Source organism: Colletotrichum orchidophilum, assembly GCF_001831195.1.
Source record: "Colletotrichum orchidophilum strain IMI 309357 chromosome Unknown Scaffold_230.1, whole genome shotgun sequence".
Lineage (NCBI taxonomy): Eukaryota > Fungi > Ascomycota > Sordariomycetes > Glomerellales > Glomerellaceae > Colletotrichum > Colletotrichum orchidophilum.
This window is the reverse complement of record NW_019173186.1, coordinates 11,639-39,491: the sequence shown is the minus strand read 5'-3', so window position 1 is coordinate 39,491 and position 27,853 is coordinate 11,639. Positions and strand designations below refer to the sequence as shown.

The 27,853-nt window shown below is 53.8% G+C and overlaps 10 protein-coding genes across 10 annotated transcripts; 8 read left to right on the top strand and 2 right to left on the bottom strand.

Annotated features, from left to right (window-relative positions):
• Positions 1-1,039: 1,039 nt before the first annotated feature.
• CORC01_14021 (phosphatidylinositol-specific phospholipase C) lies at positions 1,040-2,518 on the top strand (the record flags this gene model as incomplete). Its single annotated transcript, XM_022625634.1, has 1 exon — positions 1,040-2,518. The coding sequence occupies one exon, from the start codon at positions 1,040-1,042 to the stop codon at positions 2,516-2,518; it is 1,479 nt and encodes a 492-aa protein (XP_022467868.1).
• Positions 2,519-4,452: 1,934 nt separating this feature from the next.
• On the top strand, positions 4,453-5,748 carry CORC01_14020 (casein kinase II beta 2 subunit; the record flags this gene model as incomplete). The annotated part of the gene is made up of 1 exon (XM_022625633.1): positions 4,453-5,748. One exon carries the CDS (start codon positions 4,453-4,455, stop codon positions 5,746-5,748), a length of 1,296 nt encoding a protein of 431 aa, XP_022467867.1.
• Positions 5,749-6,135: 387 nt separating this feature from the next.
• CORC01_14019 (uncharacterized protein) lies at positions 6,136-8,307 on the bottom strand (the record flags this gene model as incomplete). The annotated part of the gene is made up of 2 exons (XM_022625632.1): positions 6,136-7,737; positions 7,792-8,307. 2 exons carry the CDS (start codon positions 8,305-8,307, stop codon positions 6,136-6,138), a joined length of 2,118 nt encoding a protein of 705 aa, XP_022467866.1.
• Positions 8,308-9,092: 785 nt separating this feature from the next.
• CORC01_14018 (CAP-Gly domain-containing protein) lies at positions 9,093-12,301 on the top strand (the record flags this gene model as incomplete). Its single annotated transcript, XM_022625631.1, has 5 exons — positions 9,093-9,216; positions 9,377-10,124; positions 10,430-10,629; positions 10,688-11,081; positions 11,134-12,301. The coding sequence occupies 5 exons, from the start codon at positions 9,093-9,095 to the stop codon at positions 12,299-12,301; spliced, it is 2,634 nt and encodes an 877-aa protein (XP_022467865.1).
• A 320-nt stretch (positions 12,302-12,621) lies between these two features.
• On the top strand, positions 12,622-13,917 carry CORC01_14017 (uncharacterized protein; the record flags this gene model as incomplete). Its single annotated transcript, XM_022625630.1, has 1 exon — positions 12,622-13,917. The coding sequence occupies one exon, from the start codon at positions 12,622-12,624 to the stop codon at positions 13,915-13,917; it is 1,296 nt and encodes a 431-aa protein (XP_022467864.1).
• A 1,109-nt stretch (positions 13,918-15,026) lies between these two features.
• CORC01_14016 (aldo/keto reductase) lies at positions 15,027-16,016 on the top strand (the record flags this gene model as incomplete). The annotated part of the gene is made up of 1 exon (XM_022625629.1): positions 15,027-16,016. The coding sequence occupies one exon, from the start codon at positions 15,027-15,029 to the stop codon at positions 16,014-16,016; it is 990 nt and encodes a 329-aa protein (XP_022467863.1).
• A 631-nt stretch (positions 16,017-16,647) lies between these two features.
• CORC01_14015 (WD domain-containing protein) lies at positions 16,648-18,783 on the bottom strand (the record flags this gene model as incomplete). The annotated part of the gene is made up of 2 exons (XM_022625628.1): positions 16,648-18,609; positions 18,661-18,783. The coding sequence occupies 2 exons, from the start codon at positions 18,781-18,783 to the stop codon at positions 16,648-16,650; spliced, it is 2,085 nt and encodes a 694-aa protein (XP_022467862.1).
• A 537-nt stretch (positions 18,784-19,320) lies between these two features.
• CORC01_14014 (ATP synthase subunit E) lies at positions 19,321-20,171 on the top strand (the record flags this gene model as incomplete). Its single annotated transcript, XM_022625627.1, has 3 exons — positions 19,321-19,638; positions 19,792-19,981; positions 20,098-20,171. The coding sequence occupies 3 exons, from the start codon at positions 19,321-19,323 to the stop codon at positions 20,169-20,171; spliced, it is 582 nt and encodes a 193-aa protein (XP_022467861.1).
• A 1,027-nt stretch (positions 20,172-21,198) lies between these two features.
• Positions 21,199-23,740, top strand: CORC01_14013 (oligosaccharyl transferase STT3 subunit; the record flags this gene model as incomplete). The annotated part of the gene is made up of 5 exons (XM_022625626.1): positions 21,199-21,325; positions 21,457-21,480; positions 21,539-22,213; positions 22,267-23,419; positions 23,470-23,740. 5 exons carry the CDS (start codon positions 21,199-21,201, stop codon positions 23,738-23,740), a joined length of 2,250 nt encoding a protein of 749 aa, XP_022467860.1.
• Positions 23,741-24,825: 1,085 nt separating this feature from the next.
• On the top strand, positions 24,826-27,610 carry CORC01_14012 (uncharacterized protein; the record flags this gene model as incomplete). The annotated part of the gene is made up of 4 exons (XM_022625625.1): positions 24,826-24,889; positions 24,945-25,336; positions 25,442-25,792; positions 25,847-27,610. The coding sequence occupies 4 exons, from the start codon at positions 24,826-24,828 to the stop codon at positions 27,608-27,610; spliced, it is 2,571 nt and encodes an 856-aa protein (XP_022467859.1).
• Between the last annotated feature and the right edge of the window lie 243 nt (positions 27,611-27,853).

Here is a 27,853-nt window from a genome sequence, read left to right as displayed (position 1 = left end):
GGGGGGGTGAGAAGGGTGAGTGGTCTATCTCAACCACTGAGCTATTTGGCATTAGAGAAACAGGCCGAGGCGCCATAAACTTCAATGTATATGCTGGAGTCCTGCTAAGCATGTTGAAGGGAAATGGTGTGGTTGCCAAGAAGAGAAGTTGCTCAGGCCCACGAAGTTGGCATTTACCAGGTGGATTTATTTAACCTTGACTACCTCAGGGATTAATGCAGAGACATCATAGGCCGCCCTGCCCGCTGTAATCCACCATGAGGCCAAAGGACGTGCGTTCTGGGGGAACCTAAACACCGCCTCCTTATTCCCCGTTGGCGGCCGAATCGTCTCTTCTTTAGACTCGACCAACTTTAAGCACCAGATCTTGATCAACCTTGGTTCACGAGACGGACAACAGGCCCGCTCACTTCAAGTCTGCTACAGGTTTCCCCTTCTTCCCCCCCCTCGACACAATTCAGCTGCACTTCGGTCCGAACTGTCGCCGTCAGTCCCCAAACCATCCCGTCTCCGCTAAACCATGGCATAGGTGGGAACAACCAAGAACACCCCAATTTCAACTCTCTTACACTACGCAACTAGCAACCCCCAACGGCCCAATAAGCGGCGCCAATTGCAAGAACCGCTTCTCTCTGTCACCGCTGGCGAATCGTGTCCACTTTCAGGACACTAGCGGCCAGCTCTATTCAAAACCAACAGCGCTACAGCCTACCGCGCATCATATTGAGACGTCAATCGCACCAAGTCGTCAAGGACACCTAGACGGACCTTGGTTGCGGTATTGCCTGACTTGTTGCTGGGAGGGAGCCCGGCCAAGCTGAGCTGAACTTCAGGTACCTCACCGGCATGCATCCCGACGAGACGTACAATCCCACCCAGCCAACCGCTGCAACCCCCCTTCCTTGGCCGTAGGTCAGCCCAGCTCCAGAGAGCCCCATTTTACATGCAAGTAACGGCCCTCCCAAGCCTTCCAAGACGGCTCTGTACCCCGGAACACGCGTACATGAAGCCCGCTGAGGGGCTCTAAATCCTGTCCACGATGGGTAATTGCTTCTCACTTCTTCTTCCCTCCCCCTCCTCCCCCTTGCTCGAGACCGTCGCCATGACAAACCTCACGATCCGCAACCTCACGGCCCTCCCAGTCACCCTCAAGCGTGTCGAACGCTTCGAGGGCGAGAGGAAGCGCACCGGAGACTTCCTCGGCAACACCTTTGGTACCATTGGCTCATTCATGAATGCGACCAACTTCACCACCAAAGAGACCCACGCCAAGGGAGATGCCCACCAGACCGAGGATGTCGACGTTCATGTCGAGCCATTCGCCATCGCTGGCTCCGAGATTGGCGCACCAGACACCGGCAACCACGATGTTGTTCGTCTACAGTTCGAAATCGAAGGCTATCGTTATGAGATCGACGCCCCGAGCCCCACCAACCGCTCTTCTGTCATGAAGAAGCTTGGCGATGCGCCTCTGGAGCTGACGGCCGTCTATGTGACCACTGGCGCATTCCTGGCCATCATGTCGTCCGCAAACCTCAATGCCTGGATGCACGAGCTGCGCGACGAATACCCGCTTCCTCTCCTCTCCATCCCCGGCACCCACAACTCACCGACATGTTACACGGCGCTGCCATCAGTACGCTGCCAGGCCGTCGGCGTCCGCGAGCAGCTCGACAACGGCGTCCGCTTCCTCGATATCAGAGTCTCCGCCTCCCAGGATAACGACGACCTCACACTCGTTCACTCCGCCTTCCCCATCTCCTTGACCGGCAACAAGTACTTTGCAGACATGCTCTCCGACATCTACGCCTATCTGGAAGCGAACCCCTCCGAGACGGTCCTCATGTCCGTCAAGCGCGAGGGCACGGGCAAGGGCAACGACGAGCAGCTCAGCCGGTATCTCCGCGACCGCTATGTCGGCCGCGACGCCCACCGTTGGTTCGTCGAGCCGCGCATCCCGCACCTCGGCGACTGCCGCGGGCGCATCGTGCTGATCCGCCGTTTCGGCCTCGACGAAGCCCTACGCGGCGAGCATGACGGCCGGGGGTGGGCAATCGACGCCCAGAACTGGCCCGACAACTGCGAGGACGGCACCGTCAGCGGCGGCCTCATCCGCGTCCAGGACTTTTACGAGATTGACCAGTCGACAAACGTCGAGAAGAAGATCAACTTCTCCCATGGCCAGCTCGAGCGCGCCGCCGAGCAGCTCTTCCACCTCCCTGGCATGCCCGACTTCAATGCCAATGCGCCGCCGCTGCCCTTCTTCGTCAACTTTTTGAGCGCGAGCAACTTCTTCAACGCCACCTGCTGGCCTGAGCGCATCGCCGCCAAGGTGAATCCCGCTGTCATTGAGTATCTCTGCATACGCCACGGCGAGCCGGGCAAGGGCCCCCATCAGCTCAACGTTGGCGATGCAGCGACGGGCATCATTGTCACGGACTGGGTCGGCGCGCACGGCGATTGGGATTTGATCCGGTGCATTGTGGGTATGAATGCCCGTCTACAGCTCAAGCACTAGGTGTGTCTGAGCCGCATTGTGCTACTGAAGACCGGCGCAAGGGTTATAGACGTTAAGGGAGGGAACGCATCATTACAAAATTATACAGCGAAGCGACAGAAAATGTTATGATATGAATTTTATTTTTACATGTCAAGCTACGGGAGTGGTTCAGGTCTCATCGAGAACCAAGGTTCCTAAAATTGCCCAGTTAGCCAAAGTTCCGCTAATCAGTTGCAAAACATATGTAGAAAATGACAGGTCTCGATCAGTTCTCCAAGGTGAATCGGTTATTTTTTTTCTTTCAGTGATGAACTCAGTACTAGAGCTAATAAAAGGTCATCCGTGAGACGGGGGGTGGGTGTTTGGAAAAAATAAGAATAATTGACCTACCATTAGGTGTCGTAGCAACGTAGTCTTCAATACAAGCATATTACCTATGTCGCGGGTCAGCGACTTGTCAGTGTAGTGTGAAACAAACACCAAATCGATGGTCTTTAGTGAGTCAGTGAGAGTGTCTAGAAAGTAAGGCGCGTGGTTCGAATTACCTCAATATCAGAAAGTGTTAATTGTGTTCATGTCCAGCAAACACCGAAGTGAGTGCCAGTCAAACAGTGTGAATACTTGATCAAATCATCATAGTATTGAGAGACAGAACGCCGTTTGCTGCCTAGGAGCAGAAGAAGAAATTGTTTACCTGCGTTGTGGACAGTCAGCATTGCTGGTCTCAACCACATGACGCAAGCCTTCAGGAGATCCCTCTTCCGCGAAGGCGGAGGGAACGGACCCGTGAGACCAAGAGAAATTGGTAACCACTATCAGTTGACGATCGATCTCAACAAGAAGCCCCGACACCCAACACCACAGAGTTTGTACGCTCTGTTTGTTTCTGGTGAGGGGCGTCGAAGTTCGTTTATGTCCGCCCGTTCGTTCAAATCTTCCTCATATGTGGTGATTGCTTGTGGGTAGGGAAGTGTGAAGGCGAGGCCGTCAGATGGAGCTTGAGCATTGTGAATTTACCTATCCAACTGATGTTAGCATGGATGCCATCTGGATAGTTGCGAGAGCAAAGAAGGTAAAATTTTGGCTCTAGATCAGACAAGGCTGAAACTATTGCACCGGATTCAACATTATGTATTCTGCATGAGGAATCCCTATGGTGTACGAAGTGTTCATCATATAGAGGAAGGAGGGAAGGGAGCGTGCTGGAGAGACGGGAATGGTGCGAACGAACCTTTTGAAATATTGTCAGGAGCAAGTACTTCAAAGTTTGAAGTGATGAGGACTCCAAGGATAACAGTTCTGCTGCACATTAGCTTCAACCCATGACCCGTAAATGCGGATGACAAGTAGCTGCGCAAGAATTTGCTCAGTTCTAAGAAAAGTGTGACACCATGGAAAGGTCTGATTTGGATTGTTCAATGTTGTTTCCAATCATCATCGCAAAAAGACAAAAGAAACCAGGTGAACGAACTCTCGTGAGAAGGAAAATAAAAGCTTACCCCTTTTGCATCCATCCACCTGCCTGCCTGTAGCGCACCAAAGCGAGTGCAGGCAGATGGAAGGTCTTGGTGACTGACCTTGATGCGAATGTAGGAAAGAAGTCTGCAGCGGTTGGAAGAGCTTCGTGGAAAATTTAAAGGAAAGAAAAAAGTCCAGAGTGGGGGTCTTGCCTCGCGAGAAGAAGCTAGCCTATCATAGACTAGCGCGAGCTGTTTCCACCTGCATCCCAACTGTGGCAGTGCTTTCGGGAATCTGTGCTGACAACCTCAGGTGGCGAAGTCTATCTAATCGCCTCCCGCCTTATAAGTGCTCCCCGCGATCTCCCGTACACTCCAACAACCCTTCTTCCTTTCCCGAGTACTAAGCTCCAGGCACGACTTTACTCGACTCAAGCTAGACGTCTTTTTACCAGTCGTGATCTCCTAGGAGTCACCTCTAAAAAACCCGCCAGAATGTCTGCCGCGGGGGGTATATGGGCTCCAGCAGCCCTACGCCTCCTCCGCGTGGGCATCACCAGAACGACGAAGATGATACGAACCAAGCTCGCCAACGCAACCCGCCCCGCCGTCGAGGCCGAGCTCGCACACATTCCCATCCGCACGACGCCGACCGGTCGACAGCCCATCCACCCGGCCGCTCTTCTTAGACAGAAGCGCGCGGGACGCTGGTACTCAACCCAGAGCATCAACAATACCGTTCGGCGATGGATCTCTACGAGCGGCAGTAACGGCCCCAGTAGTTCGGGTAGCGCACGCTTCAGCCGGACATCATTTCCGAGCTCAAACACCTCCCGCCGCGTCGGCCAGATGACTGGCCGCGCGCCATTCGCGAGCACCCTCCGACCAAACCTCACCGGCGGCGCCATTGCCCGTACCCAAGGCGGCTACAGCGTCGGCGGCGGGGCTCGCTACTTCTCGCACACGCCCGCAGCGCCCGCGCAGGTCATCCAGAACGTCTCCGTCGCGATGCGTGCCTTCTGCCTCTCTGGAAAAAGGGTGCAATACGACGGCCTCAACGCCCGCGGCGAAAAGCGCTATCGCTCTGTCTCGGAAGTTGAGCAGGCCGCGTACGTTAAGATGATGGGTGCCACTCGCGGTAACCCCGGCTCCTTTGTAGACTTCCACATCAGCCCCACAGTCACGGCCCTCAGCCCCCTGGCCACGGCCGCCGCTGCGGGTTTCACCTCCGCTAACGCCGAGGATCCCCCCACCACCACCCTCAACGAGGATGGCTTCCTCGACGTCCTGTCCATTGACTTTGCCCGCGCCCTCAAGGACCTTGCCGTCGTTTTCGCCGACCTTAAAAGGCTTGCCATCTTAGGCGATTTACCCATCACGATGGAAAAGAAAAGCGTGCTTCGAGTGCGATTCCCCGGGGTCGACGCCGAGACTGTCGAGCGACTATGTGATGATGCTGGCGTTCAGCGAGGTATCGTCGGGCAAGACGCCGACTTCGAAACCGAAAATGGCGTCCTGATGGCGCTCCAGTTCCCGCACGCGCCTGACGACGATGTGAAAACCATCACTTCGCCCGGCGGTTCACTTCGGTCACTTTCAGGCATCGACGTCGACTTGGAAGAGGCGTTCATGGAAGAGATGGAAGAGCGTTCTTGGATGTCAGATCCTGAGGGATATGAAAGTCTGTCGCCCACCCCGAAGACCAGTGAGCATTGCTCCGATGGATATCAAGGGCTGGAGGGCATCTACAGATTCTTGGAGGAATGTGACCGCAACAAGGGACGATTTTGATGGAAAGTCTCTTCTGTGTTTATTAACGGTTGAAGCCGCGGATTGGAATCTGGGCGATCTAAGGATCTACACTCTTTGTACAGTAATACGAGACTCTGGCCCCACGAAACGGCCGAGTTCTGAAATGAAGTTTCCTGTGTTTTACTTTCTTCATTTTTTCCACAATTTTCACATAAAGTACGGGTCGTGACGCAGCAGTGAGCCGTTACACGGTGGACATTTCAGTTGGCATATCTTGAATCGGTTCTCATCTACTAGTAGTACACTAAAAATGTACCACACAGCCCTCGTCAAAAGCATCATGTCGACACAAAACTCTTAACGGCGTTCGTTGCGTGATACTGCATTCCAACACAATCTTCCTTCCAAGTTTGGAAGGTCAATAGCTCAGTCCTTGTACTGAAAGCCCATTGCCTCGAACCAACTCTTCTTCTCTTGCTCGAGCGTTGCCTTATCCTCTTTGAGCACCTTCTGAAGCTTCTTGGCTCGCTTGGGGTTGCCCAGGAGCGCAGCCAAATCACTGCTGGCACGAACGCCTGTGATGGACATCTGGCCGGCCGAAATCGCGGGTTGAGAGCTCATGGGTGCGAGAGGCCGTCCTCTTTTCTTCTGCTCTTTCTTGGGAGGGGGCGTGGGGGAACCCTGGTCAACCTTGTGCGGAGTGTCAACCTTACCAATGGTCATGGTCACGCTCTTCGCGTCGTCTCCGTGGCTCTTTTTCTGCCTCTTGCGCGAGCCAGTAGTGTCAAGAACCCAGGTCTGACCATCCGGGACTTTCGGCGACTCCTCAGTGCTCTCCGTAGTCTTGGAACGAACGGAGCTAGGCCCAAGATGCTGGATGCTAAATGGCTTCAAGTTCGAGAACGGATTAAAAAGCGCACGGCCAGCTGTTTGAATGAATGGTCCCCGATAGACCGGTGTGACCGGGGGCAACGGAGGATGGATGGGAGTGGGGCCCTTCAAAGTTGCATTGGGGAATAAGGTCGCCTTCTGAGAATCATGGATGGAGTGCTTCATATCCTCGGTCTTGTCAGGCGTGACGGCATGGTCGTCCTCCTTGGCAAATACGAGCGACTTGCTCCGCAATTTCTTCTTCTTCTTCCTTCCCTGGATGATCGTGAGCTCAGCAACAACTGTGTTGTGAACCGATTTCTCTGGCTCGGACTTGGCCTGATTCTTCCTGACAGTGGTGTGGTGCACGAAGTTTTTCTCCGTTTTGGGTTTCTTGTCCTTCATGAGTGCCTCGGAATTCTTGGCGCTCTTGCTGCCAGGGCTAGCTTCGGCCACTTTCAGCCGCTTTTGTTCCTTGACGTCGTCTATGACTGGAATAGTGTGTGCGAACTCTTCATACTTGCTCTTATTCTGCTTCTTCTTTCTCTTGTCATTCTTGACCTCGTCGGTGGGCACAGACTTGTTCTCCTCGGAAACCTCCGCAGTGGTGGCGACCCTGGGACTACTGCCTTGCTCCTCTTTGCCGAAATCAACTTCAACAATGGAATGCGACCTTTTATGCTTCTTCTTATTCCTTCCTCCCTTGATGTCAACGGTCGAAGCGAACGCATTTTTATGGACCTCGGCCTTCTGGTGGCTGGAAGGAGCCTCAGTGGCGCCGGACTCGATGCCATGCTTAATAACATGAGCCACGCCGGACTTTGACTTCTTCTTTTTCTTCTGTGCCTTTGTGAGATCATAATCGGAGCCAGTGTTTCCACCATGCTCGACGTCTTGATTGGTGTTGCCGCCTGAGTTGGTCTTCGGGGAATCGTGTTGCTCCTCGTTGTTCATCTCGTTGAATGAAATACTCTCGGACTTCCCGTGCTTCTTCTTCGGCTTATCGCCACTGTCGGGCTCACCCTTGCCTGCAAGTGGCTGGAACTCGCCCTTCGGTGTAATGTCGAGAGCTGACTGCGTAGTATCCTTACCAATGTGTCCGTTTTTCTTCTTCTTGGAAGACTGCGGGGTATCGTCATCGCGTTTTCGCTTCTCATTCTTGGTTACGTCAATTACCGCGGCACCCTCGCCCTTCTAGGACTCGGTGCTCACAGCCTTCAGCACCATAGGACTGGCGCTCAGGTCATTTTCGAGGGCATTGTGGTAACCGTCCTTCTCATCTGCCGAGTCTTCGGAGTCCCAGTCGATAGAGGAAATGTCGCCGTCCTTTGAATTCTGCTTTGGTTCTTCGCTCGAGGTGCTGACTTCATCTATCAATCTCGACAACAGGCTCTTGAGTAAGTCGACATCGCGCGCTCTGGCGTCCGAGGGATCCATGTCCAGCAGCTTCTGTCTATCATTCAGAACTTTGCTTTGGCGACGAATGAACTTGATCTCCTTGGCCTTCATGCGTAGTGAGAACTGAAGAAGCGACTCTTGCTGGTACTGGACATCGCTAGACTGACCGAGACGCTCCAAGACCTTCGTCATCTTGCTGTCCACCTTGCCTCTCTTGCGGAGCAGGCTGTTGACGGTCTTTTCCAAGATCCTTCGAGTGTCTTGGTCGAAGGGCTTGGCCAGATTCAGACCGCGGCCCTTTTGAAGCTGTGCCGCTTTCGGAGGCGCCATCGTGACTTTGTGTAAGACTCACGAATAACACGTCGGCGATGAAGGGGAGATGGTTTGGGCGAGGCAATAGAGGGTTTGCTCTTTTAAGTGGAAATAATCTGGGTGGTGCAAAGCAGAAGTTTTTGCTGGGTAGATCAAGGACTGGAGCAAATTTGAGTTATGGTTAGGAAGGTAGGTAGTTGGAAGGACCTGTAGGTGAAGGAAGGAGCTCGGTTCAGACGAATAAGTGAAGGAAGGTACACCCTTCGGAAGCTCCCCAGGCAGTCGGAGCTGGTATTGGCCGACCTCTGACGTCAAGCGACAGCACAAGGAACCTCTGCACCTTCGATAAATCGTAACAGTAACTCTTTTCAACCTGCTTCACGAGGCTCCCCGCCAACATGAACCATGACAAGCCAGATTAGTGATAGATAAGAGGAAGCATACGCACTAGTCTCCTCTGGGGATCCTTCGACTCGGCGGCCTTAGATCCCGAACTCGAGATCCGGGGTAAAACCCAAGATGGCGCAACTCCACCCCCACATTTGAACCTCGGCATTGGCGGCCTGCGTTTCACTGCCACTGGAGCTGCCCTCTCTGTCCGGTTAGCTACCCGGTTAGCTGACCATAGCTACGCCGAGGGCAGCTTGGCCAGCGACTGTTAAAACCGTCGCGAAATCCCCAGAGCTCGGCCGAGGTGCAACTCTGTCTAAATCTTACCCCCCATCCTTTGCAATTGCAATTTAGACTCGGACTGCATTACTACCTGGCTGTACACCACGCAGACTCCCACAGAAAACTTCACAATGAGCGGCCCCGGTGTTGGATTTGAGTACCCTCGCCAGGATGTCTCCTGGGTGAAGCGCGATGTGCTGCTGTTTGCGAATACCATTGGTGCCACCGACGACGAGCTCCATTTCCTCTATGCAAGTTTTCTCCCCTCGCCTGACACCTGCGACTGTTCCTTGCTGACTATCTGCTTGTAGGAGCTGCATCCCAATTTTGCTGTCTTCCCTACCTACCCTCTTATTCTCAGTGAGCCAAACCACTCCGAGCGGCACTGCGATTGACCCAGCTAATATCGAGCCAGCGTTCAAGGGCAACACCCAGGAAGTGATCGACTTCTACGCCGCACAGAAGGCCGTCCAGATCCCCAACGTTCCTTCGTTCGATGCCCGCCGCGTCGTCGACGGCCAGCGCAAGATCGTGCTTCACAAGACCATTCCCACCACCTCAGCCGGCAAGAAGTTCGAAGTCCGAACCAAGGTCCTCGGTGTTTACGACAAGGGCCGTCCCGGCTCCGTCGTTGAGACCCAAACCGATTTGGTAGAGCTCCCCAGCAACGAGGTCTATGCCAGCGTCATTACCAGCAGCTTCTACATCGCCCAGGGCAACTGGGGCGGCCCGAAGGGTCCCGCAACCGAGAACTTCCCTCCCCCGAAGGACAAGAAGCCGGACGCTACGTTCTCTCAGGCTACAAACAAGGAGTCAGCACTGCTGTACCGCCTCAATGGAGACTACAACCCTCTGCACGCGACCCCGGAGCCGGGCAAGAAGATGGGCTTCCCCGGAGCTATCATGCACGGATTGTACTCCTGGAACTCGACCGCTCACGGCCTGTTGAAGGCCCTGGGTGGCAGTGATCCTGCCAACATCAAGGAGTATCAGGCGCGTTTCGCCAGCCCTGTCATGCCTGGCGATAAGCTGGTGACAGATGCCTGGAGGACAGGCGATGTAAAGGATGGGTGGGAAGAAGTTCGCTTCCAGACCAAGGTTGAGGGCGGAAAGGTCGTTCTGAGTAACGGTCGCGCGCTGTTGAAGGTTGTGGAGTCTCCCAAGTCGAAGTTGTAACAAAATGGATTTTTTGGATGAAATATTGGGACACATCAGTTTAGATTTAAGCAAAGCATTCTAAACGTCGAAAACGCCTTTCAAAAATCCCTGAAACCTTTCGCTGCGATGTGGTAGATCTCAAAGTGGTGCTCATTGTTCAAGGCCACTCACTAACAATTTTGACCTTTTGGGTCAGCAGCTCCAGTGAAAGAGCTCACTCACTCGAACCTCGTGGATCAGTCTGTTGCCTGCCCACTACAGCACCAAATCAAGTTCACAAAAAATGCGCGCGGCATTTGGGACAATTCAGCGGTGACGACAAATTGCCGAGCTATCAGATGTCGTCCAATAACTACATCGGTCAGCGACTGTCCTACGATCATGCGCTCTGCACTGTTCGATACATAGGGCCCGTCGCCGGCACATCAGGCACCTGGCTCGGCGTGGAATGGGACGACACCGGGCGCGGGAAGCACGACGGCCAACATAAAGACGTCCGGTACTTCTCATGTGACTCATTTCCCCGTATGCCGTTGCATCAACGTCGAGTTTCTAACAGCGTCTGCAGGCCTCTCCAAAGCCCCCACCGCTGCTTCATTTGTGCGGCCAACCCGCCGCAGCGACGCCGCGCAAAGCTTCGTCACCGCGCTGCACGGCAAGTATGCCTCTGAGGCGGTCTCGAGGCGTGAGCCCGAGATTCAGATCGTCTTCTTCGGTAAGAAGCCTGCCGAGGAGGTCGGCTTTGACAAGATCCGCCGGCAGCTCGCGCGCGTCGAGGACTTAACCATCGTGATTCTCGATGGCACACGCATCCAGTTAGACGTTGTGGATGGGGATAAGAGCATCAGGGACACGAGCCCCCTTATAAGCGAGCTAGATCTCAGCAGAAATCTGTTCGAGGGATTTAGTCAGGTCATCAAGATCTGCCAGGAGCTGGACAGCCTGAAGAGTCTGAGACTCAAGTATGTTTTGTCTATCTTCATTTTTGACGTGTCTTAACTGACTTGTCCTTAGCGGTAATCGCTTCTGGGTCATCGAGACGGGAGAAACGCAGGCATTTGCAAGGGTTACCGAGCTGGAGCTTGAGGAGACATTGCTAGACTGGGAAGCCCTTTGCGGGCTCGCCCGCAAATTCCCGTCTCTTGAGACTTGGAGCTGCAGCTTGAATCAGTTGACCGTGTTACCAAGCGTCTCGTTCGGATCGCTCGCCGCGACCCTCACAACCTTGGATCTTGAATTCAACGAGTTCACCTCCTTCTCCGATGTCGCGGCTCTGTCGTCCCTGAAGTCCCTTCGCAACCTCCACCTCAAGGGCAACAGCATCTCGACCATCTCCTCTCCCTCCGGCCCGATCCCAACATTTGCACCGAGCTTGCAGTACTTGGATATATCCTATAACGCCGTCGCGAGCTGGTCTTTTGTAGATGCCCTTCCCTCGTCATTCCCGGGCCTCACAGCTCTTCGATTCGCCCATAACCCAATCTACGACCGTCCCGACCCGGATGCCGCTGGTGGAGATAACCAGACAAAGTCTACAGACGAGGCATTCATGGTTACCATCGGCCGCCTCGCCTCACTCAAAGCCCTAAACTTCACTGCGATCTCGGCCAAAGACCACGAAAACGCAGATATGTTCTACCTCTCCCGCATTGCCAGACAGCTCGCTTCAGTACCCGAAGCCGCCGGGCCCGAAGTCATCGCCCAACACGCCCGCTACACGGAACTCTGTGACATCTACGGTGCACCAGACATCATCCGCCGTGAAGAGATCAACCCTACTTACCTCGAGGCTCGTTTGATCACCGTTCATTTCACCCATGCTGCACCAGATGGCCAAGAACGAGCGACCAAGACGGCCACCATCCCCAAGTCTTGCGACGTCTACGCCATCAAGGGTATAGCGGGAAGGCTGTTTGGTACAGAACCCTTGAGGCTTCGTCTGGTGTGGGAGACTGGCGAATGGGACCCCGTTGGCGGGTTCGACGAAGACGAGAATGCGGATGACAGCAGCGACGAGGAAGAGGCCGCGGAGAGGAGCGGTGAGGGAGGTGAAGCCGCCGGAGCCCAGGGGGCAAGAGGAGGCAGATGGGTGAAGAGGGAGGTTGAGCTCAAGGATGGGCCTAGGCAGTTGGGTTTCTGCGTGGATGGGATGGATGTCAACATCCGTGTGGAGGATAGGTGAAGGCCGGTGTATGGCCCCGAGAGGATTGTTAGATCAAGGTCAATTTGTCTAGCGGGCACATGCATATTGAATCTGTCTAGACTACGTGCCTTTTGGTTTGTAGCGTTTTCGCAAGCTACATGAGTATATACGCATGCTACCGAGCGAAAGATTGCAACACTGGCGCCTGTCACTTGGACAAACGGAAAAAGATCAAACATGTAGAGCTGTTAACACGATGACTACTTCATGATCTCACTTCCTTTCGATCTTTCACCCCCTCGAATATCAATCATCCAAGCGGAACCCTTTGGAGGCTTTCAGATCAATACCTCCCAACCATGCCGCCCATGCCGCCCAAGCCGCTCAAAGCCACCGCCAAGAAGGGCCTGTCTCAGTCTATTCACAATCCACGATCTGGAGATAGCCTACAGTTGCGGCCAACACACTTCATCATCCGCGAGGGCAGTCCTGGTTCCATCGTGCCCGTCATCCCAGTCGACCTACTCCCGGACTATGTGACAGTCCTCGGCCTATCGCGGAAGTTAACTATCGGGGAGACCGCCGGCATGTCGAACTTGGGCACTTTCACCAAGCCAAAAGGTCACTTTCAGCTACAATTTGTTTCCCATGCTCATGATCGTCCCACTGGTGGAGGACTTGAGAGCCCTGATCCATATTGCCCTCGCGAGCCTCAGCGGCTGAGACTTGACATTGCAAAAGACCACGAAACCGGTCAGCAGTCTAGTGTGATCAAGCGCAGCTCATCTGCAGCTTCTACGTCAGCAGCTTCGCAGCCAACTCCTAGAACATTGGCAGAAATCCCTCTCCCTGCTCCATCCCGGGCTCTCGACTGGGCCGAAGACACATCATTGGTCTCTACAGACGACTTCTCCGCTGCGGACTCCTCTGCACCAGCTTCCTCAAAATCCTCATCCGGCTCCAGAGACAAACAGAGGATCGTCCAACGAGCTCCCCCAACCGTCATCAAGGAGAAATCGGACGCCGAGATCGCAGAGCGCATGCTCCAGCTAGGCCGCGTACAGCACGCCGTTCGCCACAACCATCCCGACGAGGCCCTGAAGACGGTGCCCATCGCTGGAGCTCAGAAGCCTGTCCCCAGATCCACCGGCAAGCAGAAGTTGGTCCGGCCGGACGGCAGCCTTTGCCGCCACTGGTGCCAGACGGGCCAGTGCAGCTGGGGTACCGAGTGCCGCTACACGCACCAGATGCCCGTGACGCTGGAGGGGCTCGCGGACGTCGGTCTCGTGGAGTTGCCGGCTTGGTGGCGCAAAAAGGCTGGGTTGCCTGCCAAGGGAACCATTGACGCGCGCATCTTTGCTGCTGCTGGTAGGCAGAAGAGTCCCTCTCCGGCACTGGGTGTCACTACTGCTTCTTCGCCGGTCGCCCTTCGTCCGTCAAAGAAGACCAGGCTGAGGGCGGGAAAGTACGAGAGGAAGTTGGCAGAGGAGCTTCGTGTCGTTCGGCTTGGGATTGAGAGGGCGCAGGCGACGACGTCGTCTCCTGTGATTGCTGTCGGCAGCAAGAAGAGATTGAGCTCTGGATGGTTGCAGACTCAGACGACGGGGGTTATGCGGCAGAATGATACGGGAGTTGAGAAGCTTGTTGATATTTGATCCTACCGAGATCAACACATCTTTGGTGTGTATCGTTGTTGCTCAAATTGTCTGAAAATTAGACTAGATTTAGACGATTGAGAGACTGCTCGGTCAATGCAGATGCCTTGAACGTCACGGTCCACGAAACACCCCGTTCACAATGACAACTGTCGAAGGCGCAATTCCCACATCGAAAGTGCTGGAAGCTGAATGTTTGTTTGCTGGCTTACCTAGCTTAAGGTACCTTACAGTGTTCGACTTGTTTCAGTGCGTGAAGCGCTGACTGGTGATAGGAACTGGTTACATGAATGGGGGTTTCCGACCTTTCATTCATCCTAGTAAACCGGGCCTGCAGAATCTCCGTCTCGCTATAGTGCACTGCTTATTCGTCACCTCTCGGCACAATATCGAATGAGCAAGCGGCGTACGATGAACGCGCAGGAGGATTCAAGCTTCTGACAGCATGGCTTTGGCAGGGGAGCGTGTTCCCCGGCTGGCCGATCGGACCCAGGAGCTAGGGTTGCGCTGATAATGTATCCGTAAGCGGCTTAAGTCCAGCCCACAACTCGATTGAGTACGCAGCGATTTCTCCCATTTCCGACCGTTCGGGAATCGAGGGATGAGATTGATGCTAAATCCGCGGCTCTTAACCCCGTCCAGCGAATGACAGTGCTGGAACCCGTCCACCGAACCTAACATGGAAGGTAATAGGTACCTAATACGCAATGGCCTCCCCCTCTCATTGCTCCTCAGCAATCTAAGTCAACCTAAGGAACGGGTGAAAGTCAAGCTTTGGTGGGGTGTAACTCGTCAGGTATCTCCGCGTATTCGTCATTGAAGACAGCTGGACGACTACTTCGTGGTTGCAGTACTTGCATGAAGCAGTCTAGTTTCATTCTCCTCTTTTCTGGGGACCTTGGTGATATCACCTCGAAGTCCTCAAGACCAATACCTATATAAACGGTCGGCACCCACAGCCAGCCTTGCAATTGTTGGACACCACTCTCGATACCCACTGCACCTCAATAACAGCACCAATACCCCGCAGCTCAAGACTCAAATTACTCAATTATTCAGCAACTGAGCGGCATTCTTTCGTATACTCTCACAACATCGAAACCTCAAATATGCCTCAGCTCAACGGACAAGACGTCGGCCAGGTCGGCTACGGCCTCATGGGCCTCACATGGCGACCCAAGCCCTGCTCAGAGGAGCAGGCCTTTGAGGCCATGCGCACCGCCTTGCAGAACGGCAATAACTTTTGGAACGGTGGAGAATTCTACGGAACGCCAGAGTACAACAGCAGCGTCCTCCTGGAGCGCTATTTCACAAAGTACCCCGAGGACGCCGACAAGGTCGTCCTGAGCATGAAGGGCGGCGTCAATCTTGCACAGCTGAAGCCAGACGGCTCGCCCGAGGGCATCCGCCGCTCCCTCGACAAGATTCTCTCCCAGCTCGGGGGCCGTAAAAAGGTCGACATATTCGAGTGCGCGCGGCGCGATAAGAACACGCCTCTCGAGGTCACTTTCGGTATCATTCAAAAGGAGTACATCGACACGGGCAAGGTCGGCGGCATCTGTCTCTCCGAGGTCTCGGCCGCATCGATCCACGAGGCCGTCAAGATTGCAAAGATTGTAGGCGTCGAGGTCGAGCTCAGCCTCTTCTCGACCGAAACCCTCACCAACGGCGTCGCGGCCGCGTGCGCGGAGTATGGCATTCCGCTCATCGCCTACTCGCCCATTGGCCGCGGTATGCTGACGGGCGAGGTCAAAAAGCTCGACGACATCCCTAAGGACGACATGAGGCGGCACATGCCTCGCTTCCAGCCCGATACGTTTGACATTAACATTAAGCTCGTCGAGCAGGTCGAGAGCCTGGCGAAGAAGAAGGGAGTCACTCCGGCCCAGCTCGCCATCGGCTGGACCGTCGCCCTCTCAAATCGGCCTGGCATGCCCGAAATCATCCCCATTCCCGGTGCCACAACGGCGGCGCGGGTTACTGAGAATGCAAGGTTGGTTCAACTTACCGACGCGGAAATGGCCGAGATTGACGCGACGCTGGCTAAATTTGAGGTCGCGGGTGGTCGCTACCCCGACGGTGCTCCCGTCAACACCTGAGTAACTGTGTAGTGTATAGAAAAAACAAGTTCAATCTTTGCTTATATGTTAGCTCGACGTTTCTACGTTTAGACTGAAGTTTTGAATGAAGAAGCTTCGAAGAGCGGGCTCAGTATTGCTAGTAAGGCGAAGATTTTATCCACACAAAGACCCTGAGGTCTTCAGCATTGCAGAATTCTTTTTTGATCATCATTGTGCCCTGGGTATATGAAAATTGATAAGGAATACGCTGTGGCTTACCATTTATAGTTCAAATTTGTCCGCTTTGCAAAATTTGTTGTTGGACTTTGGTGAGATTGATGGAGAGTGAAAAAAAGCTCGTGTGCGTCTGCGTGAAGACATTTATGTATTTGATGACTAAGCCGATCTTCCTCACTTCCTAGGCGGCCAAGCGAGTTGGTGGATGCTCCTGGTTTCCACTTACTTTACGGATACCTCAAGTGATTGCTCTTCGTCCATAATAATTATGCCGGATTCAGCTCGTGGACGACGCAGCGGGTGAAGTCTTCAAGAAGTAGATTGATAGGCTCAAGAATAAACACGGTATCAGGGTATACAGCAACGCGCCTTTTACCAACAAATCGAATAGAGTGACTCTCGCCTCAGAGTGTACACGAATATGAGCTGGCTTCTACACCATCGCTCCGTTTAAACCGTGAGCCTCAACCCTATTGACCAGCTTCTTCACGTTCGTCCACTCCTCTGCTTTGAGGTCGTCTCTGCCGCCCAGGCCAGAGGCCACCTCAAAGACTGTCAAAACCCCGTCGATACCTCCAGTGGCCAGACGTTTACCCTCAGAAGGCTCCCACACGACTTTGTTCAAGCTCTTGGCAAGCATCGTTCTACCATCCTTGCGAGAGCTCGGGGATATTCTTGCGACAGGCTCCTCGGTCTCCGCAGCAATGTCCCATAGCTCAAGCCAACCTGCGCCGTCAACCAGGGCAAAAACGCTGGGCTTGATCGGCGACCATTGAGCATCATAAACTACGTCTTCTCGCACAAAGTCGATCAGTGGCGACACCGTCGGCTCAACGCCCGCTGTCGATGTCGCCGCAGGTGCGCGAACCTTCCACAACCTGACGCTCCAATCGAGAGACGATGAAAGAACCAAATCGCCGAGGTCCACCGGGCCACGGGCAGGGTGGAAATCCACTGACATCACCGGTGCCGTATGTCCCTTGTAGCTGACGCGGGCATCAACTCCAGCCTTTGCGCCGGCTCGGTCGTATCGGTGGCAAGGGAAGATAGTTCCCTCTTCACTGCCAACGAGGAAAAACGTAGGATCCGTTTGGGGAAATGCTAAGCAGGTCGGACTGATATCGTCCAACTTGTATCCGGGCGGTGCCTTCAGCTCCAACAGCTCTTGTGGTTGGGCAAAGACATCCATGCTCCAGCCGCAGACCACACCGTCTGTAGAGGTTGAAATGATGTTATTAGCGTTTTGCGTTCCCACGATATCGACGGAGTAGATGGGGTGCGTGTGTCCGTATCCTGTTAATGGCGTCTTTTGTACGGGTGCCGATTTTGCTCTCATGTCCCACAACAGTACTTGGCCACTGTAAGTGCCACCGATAATGAGGTTCTGGTGGTAAGGGGAAAACTTGGCTGTCAGAACATCGGACTGTGCATGGAAAACATACTCTGGTCTGTCGCGCAGAGCCAGGCTCCAAACTTGGACTAGACCATCCGGCTCGTGTGGTGCAGTGGGGTTTTTGGTGTATGATGCGAGCATCAGCTCTGAGTGATGATGTGAGAAGTCGATACTGCTGATCATGCGTTTCTTCGACCATCTCTCGTCGAAGAATTGGGCCACCTCTTTCACTCTCCGCCGGCCCTTGCCACCAACGTTGCCGCTATCATCGTCATCGTCATCCACGTCTTGACCTTGGAGGGCGTAATCCGTGAGAATATCGTACTCCTGATCGAGAGCTCTCTCAATCACTTTGGTAGACTTCTCCAGGAACTCCGAAAAGTCGGGCGCACCAGTGACGGCTTCGAGCTCCTCGGCGGTAAGCTTGCGCATGGGATAGTTTGCCTTCGCAGGGGCGTCGCTCGGAATGACACCATCCTTGAGCAGATCCAGCGAGGCCTTGAGCTCTTCTTCCACCTCCTTTCGGATGTCCTGCCGCAGCTCTTCTTCGCGATCCCGCTGCCTTCGGCTCAGCCTCTTGCTGGGTGTCGATGTGATAGGAGGGATGTCTTCGTTGTCGGAGAGAGACTGGGCTCTAGGCCGGGTTGGCGAGGTCCATGCTTCGGCCGTTTGCACTCCTTTACTGTACGAGTGCACCTCCTTGACGGGAGACGGAGGGACTTCGTAAATGGTGGTGAGTGGTGCCGTCGTCAGACTCAGCTGCACAGGTGTTGCTACGGGAGCTGGGGCCAGAGTCGGCTGGCCATTGGCGGGGGTTGCGAATTCCGACGTTGCTGTACTCAACTCTCCTGCGCTTAGGACGCTGTTGGGCCGGCTACCCCTACGCGCCGGTGACGCAGCTCCTCCGGTCGTTGATCCAGGTCGACTTTCTCCCACCAAGCTGTTGATCAAAGTTTCGATGTCGCGGCGGTTCTCGGCTCGGCCTGGAATGGGCGAGACCAGCTATTCTACGCATCAGCAGACTGCGCCGGCAAAGGGACCGGTTAATCTCACGTCGCCTGGACTTCCTGCACTTTGCCGGCTTGCTGTTGCCTGTGTTGCACGGAGCTCTCTCTGTCGCTTCAGCTCCGCGAGCTTAGCCTTCTTTGCGAGGATTTCATCTCGTCGCTGTTGCATTGTGTCTTCTCCTTAATCCCATCGCGGGATTGGCCGACTGTGTGGGTGGAATGTCGTGGGGCAGATAGACACTGATATTGCAGAATAGATAGGGACGAGGGATCGCAGGCGGGTTGGAGGACCGAGTGCAGGAGAGCCAAGTAGGAGTCGACTTTTTGTTGACGATGTCGGATGCTAGTGACAGTGTATGGCAACCGTAGCGACGTTTGGGTTGATGGGGATTCCCTTTCCATGCGCGTTGTCCCGTCGCGATTGCAGAGGGACCCCTGTTTGGAGTAAGGTACAGCTTCAGCCAAAATGTTGTAGAAAGATACCTCGCTGGCCCCTGCATTAAAATTGATCTTCCGGTCTCCATTTGCTTAACAGCTGGTGGACATTTCCACCGAGAAGCAACACTAAGTAACCTTGCAAGGCAAGAGACGCACGTGATTGCGCCAGATCGGCAAAGGGCCGGTAAAACCGCCTCGTTCAATCCGGTATGCGCTCGCTGAGGTAAGGACCCTCAGCGGCTCAGTGCAAGCTTCCAACCCAGTCAGCATGGCGACGGACGCTGGGCTGGCAAGAGGCGGGCCATTAGTACTGGTGCTGGGATGGCGTTCCCCGTCCGAGCTCCAGACGCCCGGGAGTGACCAGACGGCCAACCTGGAAAATCTGCGAGTTTTCCCGAGCATATTTTCAACCTGGAAAACCTCACACCCTGCGTCCCCTAACGTAATTCCCTCGACAGAGCTTCGAAAGGGTCAATTGGCAGCCATTGTCAACCCGCGCACTGTCCTTTCCATCGTTCGCTCCCTCCCGAACGCAGTCGCGCAATCCAGGCAATTGCCCCCAATGTCTACCTCCTCAGGAGTTAACGTACGTCGTGTCCTTCGCCATCCGCATCCTGTGGAGCACCCAACCACCTTGTCTCCCTAATCCGACGAACCTCATCGCCACGCGAATCGACCAAGAGCATCGGGCTTGCGCTTTGAGCTCATGAACAGCCCGGCTGATTGATGACTTTTGCAGGTGCTGCGATACACGGCCCTTGGCCTGGGCGTGTTCTATGGCTTTACACATCAGCGATCGATCACAGCAAGCCAGAAGGCTGCCGCCGCCGCGAAGGAATACGAGCGCAAGGAGAAATTGATCGACCAAGCGAAGGCCGAGTTTGCGAAGAAGAACCAACCCGTCAAGGCGGTGGCTGCTGATGCCGGAGGTGCGTATTCTCCCTCAATAAGTCGTGGCAGACTTTTGGATGTCGCGTTCATGCCCGTCGCTCCTCGCCCTCAACGGCGGCTCCCTCAGAGCACATGAAACTGACATCAGTCGCAGCCAACGTCGACCCGATGGACCCCAAGTTCGACCTTGAGGCCTACTTCAACAACCTGGTGAAGCAGAACCCGTAGACTGGATAATCAAGTGGGGGAGGGGACGGCTTGCACAACTGATAGACAGGGTCAGGATTGGGGATACGCCTGCTCACGGAGAACACGAAAGGTCCTAACAAGGGACGAATAATCTGGTCTTTCGGCAGCAGTAGGTGCATGGTAGGCACCACGCCCGATGTCAATGCATAGACATTTCCTTACGTCTGTTTACCGGATGTACATGTGTACAATACGCTCAACTAGATGACAATTCCAAGGAACGAGCCATTGGATTCCATCAATTACTTATATTTCTTGCGCATCATCTGACATCTTCACACATTGGACAGGGGTCTATCTACGTTGACAACCAACAATCATAGTTTCAACGTAATCTGCACTCCAGCAGAATGCTGCTTTCCTTGACTTGTCTAGAAATGATCCCAGGAAGCTGATCGAAGCCCATTATAGCTCTTAGTTGGCCAAGACACCCTTGATCATCAAGATGCCGCCGCTCCTGTTTATCTAATTAGATGGGCAGGCAGCTGGACACTTTTGCGGATGACAGAGCCATATGACTCGTCTGATGCACAATCATCTCTAATGGCGCAGTATGATCATTCATTCATTAACTTTATCTACGTAGAATATGTCGAAACTGCCACGACGGACCAAGTGCAGTGATTAATCGTGCAAGATATGTCTCTCCCTGTACCTTATTAACGAAATACGCCATGTATCCTCGAGCCCGGGATCCGGCACTGACCCGGCCACCCCGGACGGGACGGGACCCCTTAGCCCGGGACATTCTTTGTCCGAGGCACGTGACCCCACCTTTTCTCTGCCCGGAAGCCACGACTTGGCTACTGTCAACGGGACATACCACAGAACGGCTCGGCTCTCCATGGACCGTGCACGCTGCCCCTGCACCACCGATTCAGGTGCATAAGCTCCAAGCTGTCCTTCTCAGATACCTTGCTGTGAGACAGAAGGCCGTCGTCGCCAGCTCCATCTCGTAACCTTCAACCTACACGGCCACTGCCTTTCTACACCAAACGCGGCCACAATGACGGCCCAATCTCTTGGACCTCTCTCCGGAGGCAGCAAAGAGAACACACGAACTGTTCTTAGAGTCACTATCTTGTCTCTGATCGCAGCTGCCGCTGTTGCTAGTCGTCTCTTTTCCGTCATTCGTAAGTGCCCCTCGACACGTTGCCAAGCGTCTCCTTCCTACCATCACCAACACCAATTGATGGTTGAATTGGAAGGCGCCCATCAAAATCCTTCCCAACGCAATTAATTCATGCTGACTCGCTATTTCTAGGCTTCGAGAGTATTATCCACGAATGTCGGTATTTCCTCGTCCTACAGACCCTCCCACGTACCCGAAACTAATTATTTGCCAGTCGACCCCTGGTTCAACTTCAGAGCAACCAAGTACCTCGTGGCCAATGGATTCACCAAGTTCTGGGACTGGTTCGATGATCGGACATGGCATCCTCTCGGTCGGGTCACTGGAGGAACTCTCTACCCTGGTCTCATGGTGACTAGCGGCGCCATCTACCACGCGCTTCGAGCTCTTACGGTTCCCGTCGATATCCGCAACATCTGCGTTCTTCTCGCGCCAGCATTCTCCGGCCTTACAGCCTATGCTGCCTACCTTCTCACCAATGAGATGACCACTTCGCCCTCGGCCGGTCTGCTTGCGGCTGCTTTCATGGGCATCTCGCCTGGTTACATCTCTCGCTCGGTTGCCGGTAGTTACGACAACGAGGCTATCGCCATTTTCCTTCTTGTTTTCACCTTCTATCTGTGGATCAAGGCATTGAAATTGGGCTCCATGCTCTGGGGCGCGCTCTGCGCCCTCTTCTACGGTTACATGGTCGCCTCTTGGGGTGGCTATGCCTTCATCACCAACATGCTTCCTTTGCATGCTTTGACCTTGATCCTCATGGGTAGATACAGCGCCCGTCTCTACGTCAGCTACACCACTTGGTACGCTCTGGGTACCTTGGCTAGCATGCAGATCCCCTTTGTCGGCTTCTTGCCTGTCAAGACCAGCGAGCACATGCCTGCTCTGGGTAAGTGATGACGTGACATCTTTGTATTCATGTCCACTGACGACGTGAATTAGGTGTCTTTGGCTTCCTGCAGCTTGTTGCCTTCATTGACTACGTCAGAGGTGCCATTCCCAGTCGCCAGTTCCAGACCTTCGTCTACACCTTCCTGGCCGGGACTTTCGGTCTCGCTCTCGCCGGCTTGGTGGGTCTCACCTCGCTTGGTTACATTGCCCCTTGGGGTGGTCGTTTCTACTCTCTCTGGGATACCGGTTACGCCAAGATTCATATTCCCATTATTGCATCAGTATCTGAGCACCAGCCTACCGCCTGGCCTGCTTTCTTCTTCGACCTCAACATGCTTGTGTGGCTCTTCCCTGCTGGAGTCTACCTTTGCTTCCAGAACCTCCGCGATGAGCACGTTTTCGTCGTTGTCTACGCCCTCTTTGGCACCTACTTTGCTGGTGTCATGGTGCGTTTGATGCTCACTCTCACTCCCATTGTGTGCGTTGCAGCGGCTATGGCGGCATCCCAAATCCTCGACACTTACTTGGTCGCTAAGTCTCCCAACCCTGAGGACTACAAGACCGATGATGCCGTCGAGGGAAACCCCAAGAAGGCTGCCAAGCAGAGTGGACTCAAGTCGACCAGTAAGCCGGTCGTCGGTATCTATACCTTCGTCTCCAAGGCCGTCGTTGTTGGCGGCATGTCCATCTTCTTGCTCCTCTTCGTGCTTCACTGCACGTGGGTCACCTCCAATGCCTACTCTTCGCCCTCTGTCGTCCTTGCCAGCAGACTGCCTGATGGAAGCCAGCACATCATCGATGACTACCGCGAGGCCTATCAGTGGCTACGCCAGAACACCAAGGAGGATGCCAAGATTATGTCCTGGTGGGACTACGGCTACCAGATTGGTGGCATGGCGGATCGTCCCACTCTCGTCGACAACAACACATGGAACAACACTCACATTGCCACTGTTGGTAAGGCGATGAGCTCCCGTGAGGAAGTCAGCTACCCCATCATGCGCCAACACGAGGTTGACTACGTTTTGGTGGTGTTTGGTGGTCTACTGGGATACTCCGGAGACGACATCAACAAGTTCTTGTGGATGGTTCGTATTGCTGAGGGTATCTGGCCCGAAGAGGTCCAGGAGCGCAAGTTCTTCACCCCCCGTGGAGAGTACAGAGTCGACGACCAAGCGACCGATACCATGAAGAACAGCTTGATGTAAGGAAAAAACCATCCCGCAGTCCAAGTTCCTATTAACAATCGTGTAGGTACAAGATGTCTTACTACAACTACAATTCGCTCTTCCCCGCCGGTCAGGCCCAGGACCGCGTCCGTGGCGTTCGTCTCCCGGATGTCGGCCCCAAGCTTGACACCGTTGAGGAGGCGTTCACCAGCGAGAACTGGATTATTCGCATCTACAAGGTCAAGGACCTCGACAACGTTGGCCGTGACCACCAGGCCGCTGCAGCCTTTGAGAGAGGCCAGAAGAAGAAGAAGGCCATTAAGAAGCGCGGCCCCAGAGTCCTCAGAGTTGACTAAGCAAGGGGGAATAAGGTACTCCGAGAATGTTATCTTGAGAGCGCCTCTCAATTTCCTTTGTATTGGGACAGGGATAGGTGGTTCTAGGCTCCAAATGTAGACACAAAAAGCACGCTTAGGCGAATGTACACTACTTGATCATGATTCGTTTTGCACTCTGGCAGGCTTCTTTATGTTTACTGATGTCAACGGAAGAACTATACTAGACAAGTCCCATATCAGCAGTGACATGGGACGCCGGTCAGGATCTGTAGAGCAACAAAGCCCAGCAACCTCCTCATTCACAGTAATTAAAGTAGGTAAGACCAAGACAAATATACTCATAAGGGAGCCGGCGACCGATCAACAGGTCATTTGAGTAGAGTCGATCTCGCCCGGGCCCGGAGCAATGGGGATGTGTGGGATAGATACGTTATTAGCTTAGGCCATCTTGTTGAGGAAGCCTCGCGAGCTTCAGAGCCCTAATCCTTCAAGACCTAGTCAGATGCCTCCTTAGGCTAGAAGCCTTCAGTAGTCTTTTGTTCCGTGGTGATTCCCTTTCCTGCTGCCATCACCAACACAGTGGCCCAGTAATGTCGATGTCTATTAGAAGCATCTTGAAAACGTCTCGGTTTTTATAAAGAAGGCCTAACAAGCACCTGCAATAATATACCCTTCCTTAAAGTGATTTGACAATTACACCCCGGCGTCACCACTGGCCGTGGACCGACTTTGGGATACCCTCATGGGAAAAAGGGCTTGATGGGCGGAAAATCCTAGCCTGCACCAGAGCCCAGCACTTAGGTAGAATGCGTGGCAACATAGACAGGTACGTATATCCCACATTTCCCTCCAGGCCCCATGACTTGGTTCCAATTCCTTCCGTGAGTGGTGCTTGAAGGTTTTGTCCTGGGGAAGGAGCTCGCTTAGCGTCGTTTCCATCGTGTTGCACCTGCCTTACCTCCCCAACAAGTCTTCTGAATCTTTGGCACGGTGGCACCAATTGCTCTCTTTTGAAAACTCCTCAAACTTCTTCCAACTTGCTTACGGACCTCATATGAAGGACATCGCGGATTCTAAGGAAAGCAACAGGGAATTCTACGAGCATGGCACCGACGGAGAGGCCTCTGGCTTCGAAAGGAGGAGGAACAGATTCTTCTCGGCATTTCTGTGAGACCTGGTTCTTGCTTTGGGACTTTAGCAGATGTACTGACGATCTAAGCAGTGGCACGTAACGAGGCTACTCGTTTTACTCGCCGCCAACTACTAGACGGTCAGTACGAGCTCCAGAGGCGACCTGTCGGAGCACCTCCCCGAAGACGCATCAAATCGAGCCGTGCTGCTGGCCGTTCCAAGGCATCTTCGCAGACTACGTCGACCTGCTCTGATGTTCACTCAACCTCGCAACACTGCCAATCTGTCTGCTTCAATCCTCCTGGAGGAGGAATTGCCACATCTCCCGTCTATCAAAGCTCTTCGGCAGCCTTCACTCAGAGCCGTTTCCAGCTCAGCCCTGAATCTCGTTCGAATTCCCAAGTGCAAGGGACACCTCTTGCACAGTCTACAGTATTTGGGAATGATTTTGAGACGGAGACCTCGGATAGCAACATCACCGAGGTCACGCACGAAAGATCTCGCCGTGGAAAGCATGCGTCGCATCATTATCGCAAGGATACCAGACGAGACGCTAAGCGCGGCAAAAACGAAACATCTTGCGACTAGGCGTCCAAGATTGCCGTTCACCTTGACGACAACACCGATGGCTACTATTGTTTTGGCTGTGGCATTCGCCGCTCCGATGAGCAACATATGATCCGCAAGTTCCGTGATGGCGACCCGGCTTGGCGCAACTTCTGCAAGCCTTGCCACGAGAAGCATCTCACTAGTGGTGGGGGTGAGGCATTGAAGGCATACGGAAACTTTTGCTTCGGCTGTGGATTTGCTCGTTCCTCTCATTTCAACAAGGAGAATCCCATCAAATTACGTCAAAAGCCGATCAAGAACTTCTGCGCCCATTGCATGAAACGGTTCTCCCAGAAGGCAGTCATTCCAACAGAGACCTTGCTTGGTAGTGTGGGTGTTGCCCCTTGATACACCGAATAACTCTCAAAGGCTAATAATGTCCAGTCTTCCGATGAAAGTGGTAATGAATCGGATGGGCCCAAGTGGGACGAGGACCGTCATGATAGTCGAACTTCAGACGACACCGGTCGATTCAAAATCTCTCCTCAGCAAGTGACAACAAAACTTAATAACGATGCCGTCGACTACTCCAGTGGGCACTGCGACTCTGGAAACGTGTCAGATGAGTTTTCTCCATCGGAATCTGTTCGAGAGCGACTGAGGAAGCGCCGTTCTGCTCGGGCAAGCGATGCAGTATCTTTGGAAGAGATTCAACCCAAGTCTCAATGCTCTGAGACAAGCCTCCACAAGCATGACACGAGCGTTGGCTCTGCCGCCAGTATTGGCCATCAAGCCCCTTCGGTTGAAGATGTTTCTGATTCTGAAGCTCATCCGCGATCCGAGAACGAGAATGCCACCGACCGTTGCAACTCGCCGGTCGCAAACCTCCCCACGTCTGTCAAGCTGGCACCTGCCACGCCCCTCAAAACGACAGCGCAGGCCACGACCAGCCAAGATTGTCTTGACCCCGACCCATCTCTGAACTCGGAATTCACTTCACCTTCCAAGCGAGCAAGATTCAGTGAGCGTGTCGAAGTCCGCAAATCCCCGACTTACTGGCAGCGAGAGCATTCCGAGGGTGACGATCCCTATGCGCAATTTCGATACGAGCAATACCAAGACGATCTTCGCGATGGGAAGAAGGCCGTCCCTCTCAAAGATCCACTCAGAGATCCTGATGGCCAGACTGCAGGACGGTTCCACGTGCCCTTTTGCAGCATTGATGACCAGATTTTCAACTCTTGGAGCAACGACGGCGCCGCAGGATGGCACGATTTTGCCGCAAGATTCAGATCCAACTCCTACAAGGTATCCAGCAACAATCCGCTCCATTCTAGCACTTTGTATGCTTCCGGAGAAAACCAACCAAATAATTGCTCCACTATGAATGATGACCAGCCTTACTTCACCGAAGACCGACCAAATCCGAACAATCGACAACAACAGTCGCACTATCCTGGTGGTGTCCTCTACGGCCGGGGTAAAGAGAATCAACCATGTCCCTCTAGTCCTATCGCACCAACCGGCTGGAATCCACTCCATCACTACTTTGATGGCCACCGCAATTCCGAGAATGACCATGCGTCTGACTGGTCCTCCCGCCGCGATGCTCGCCGCACTGAGCGAAACAATGGTCTATTTGCCAATACAGCCGGTTCCTTATGGAATGCACAAGATCACTACCCCAGTTGGGAGTCTCACGTAGACTGTTCAGGTAGTCATTTTGACTCCTCCAGCGGCTATCCTGAATATCACCTACCCTTCGGAGGATTTGGGTTCAACGCGCCATATGGCCCAAATGATCGCGGACAGTATCCGGAAGAGGATGGCTTTTATCATAGCAACCCTGACTCTGCTTCTGCTCGCCAGGAATACCACCGTAGCCACCAGTCGCCTACACCGAAAGAGCAGCGACCCGGCTATGATTTCGATACTTCCGATACCCATGAGAATTTCAACAAGTCTCAGTCTCCCTCTTCCTACGGCTTCTCTCGGCATTCAATGGATCGAGGCACAACGACCGGGCACGATGCTCCAAACGATGCTGGAATCCCATTTGAGTCCTCAAGCACGAGCAATGGCGCGCTTCAAGAGCCTAGACTTCCTCCTATTGGCATTGTCATGGAGATTCCGGATGACATGTCAGACAGTGATGTCCACACTCTTCTCATTCCCGGCTGCGACGATTATGTTCCTATGGCGTACTAAGCCCGACTTGATTCGCAGCTAGTTGTCGCCAAGGGCAGCTTTCAACTTCAATTTGACTGGTTCTCCCAACATGTCTTAACTTTCTCGATCGAAGACAGTTTGCGAGCTCGTTCTCAGCAACACAGCTAATGACGACACTGCGACTGTGCAACGACAGAACGATATTGTCGACATAAACATTCTGCCGACAAATGGATTTGCAGAATTTTGCTGTAGAATACTCCAACTTTTGTTTCGCTTGTC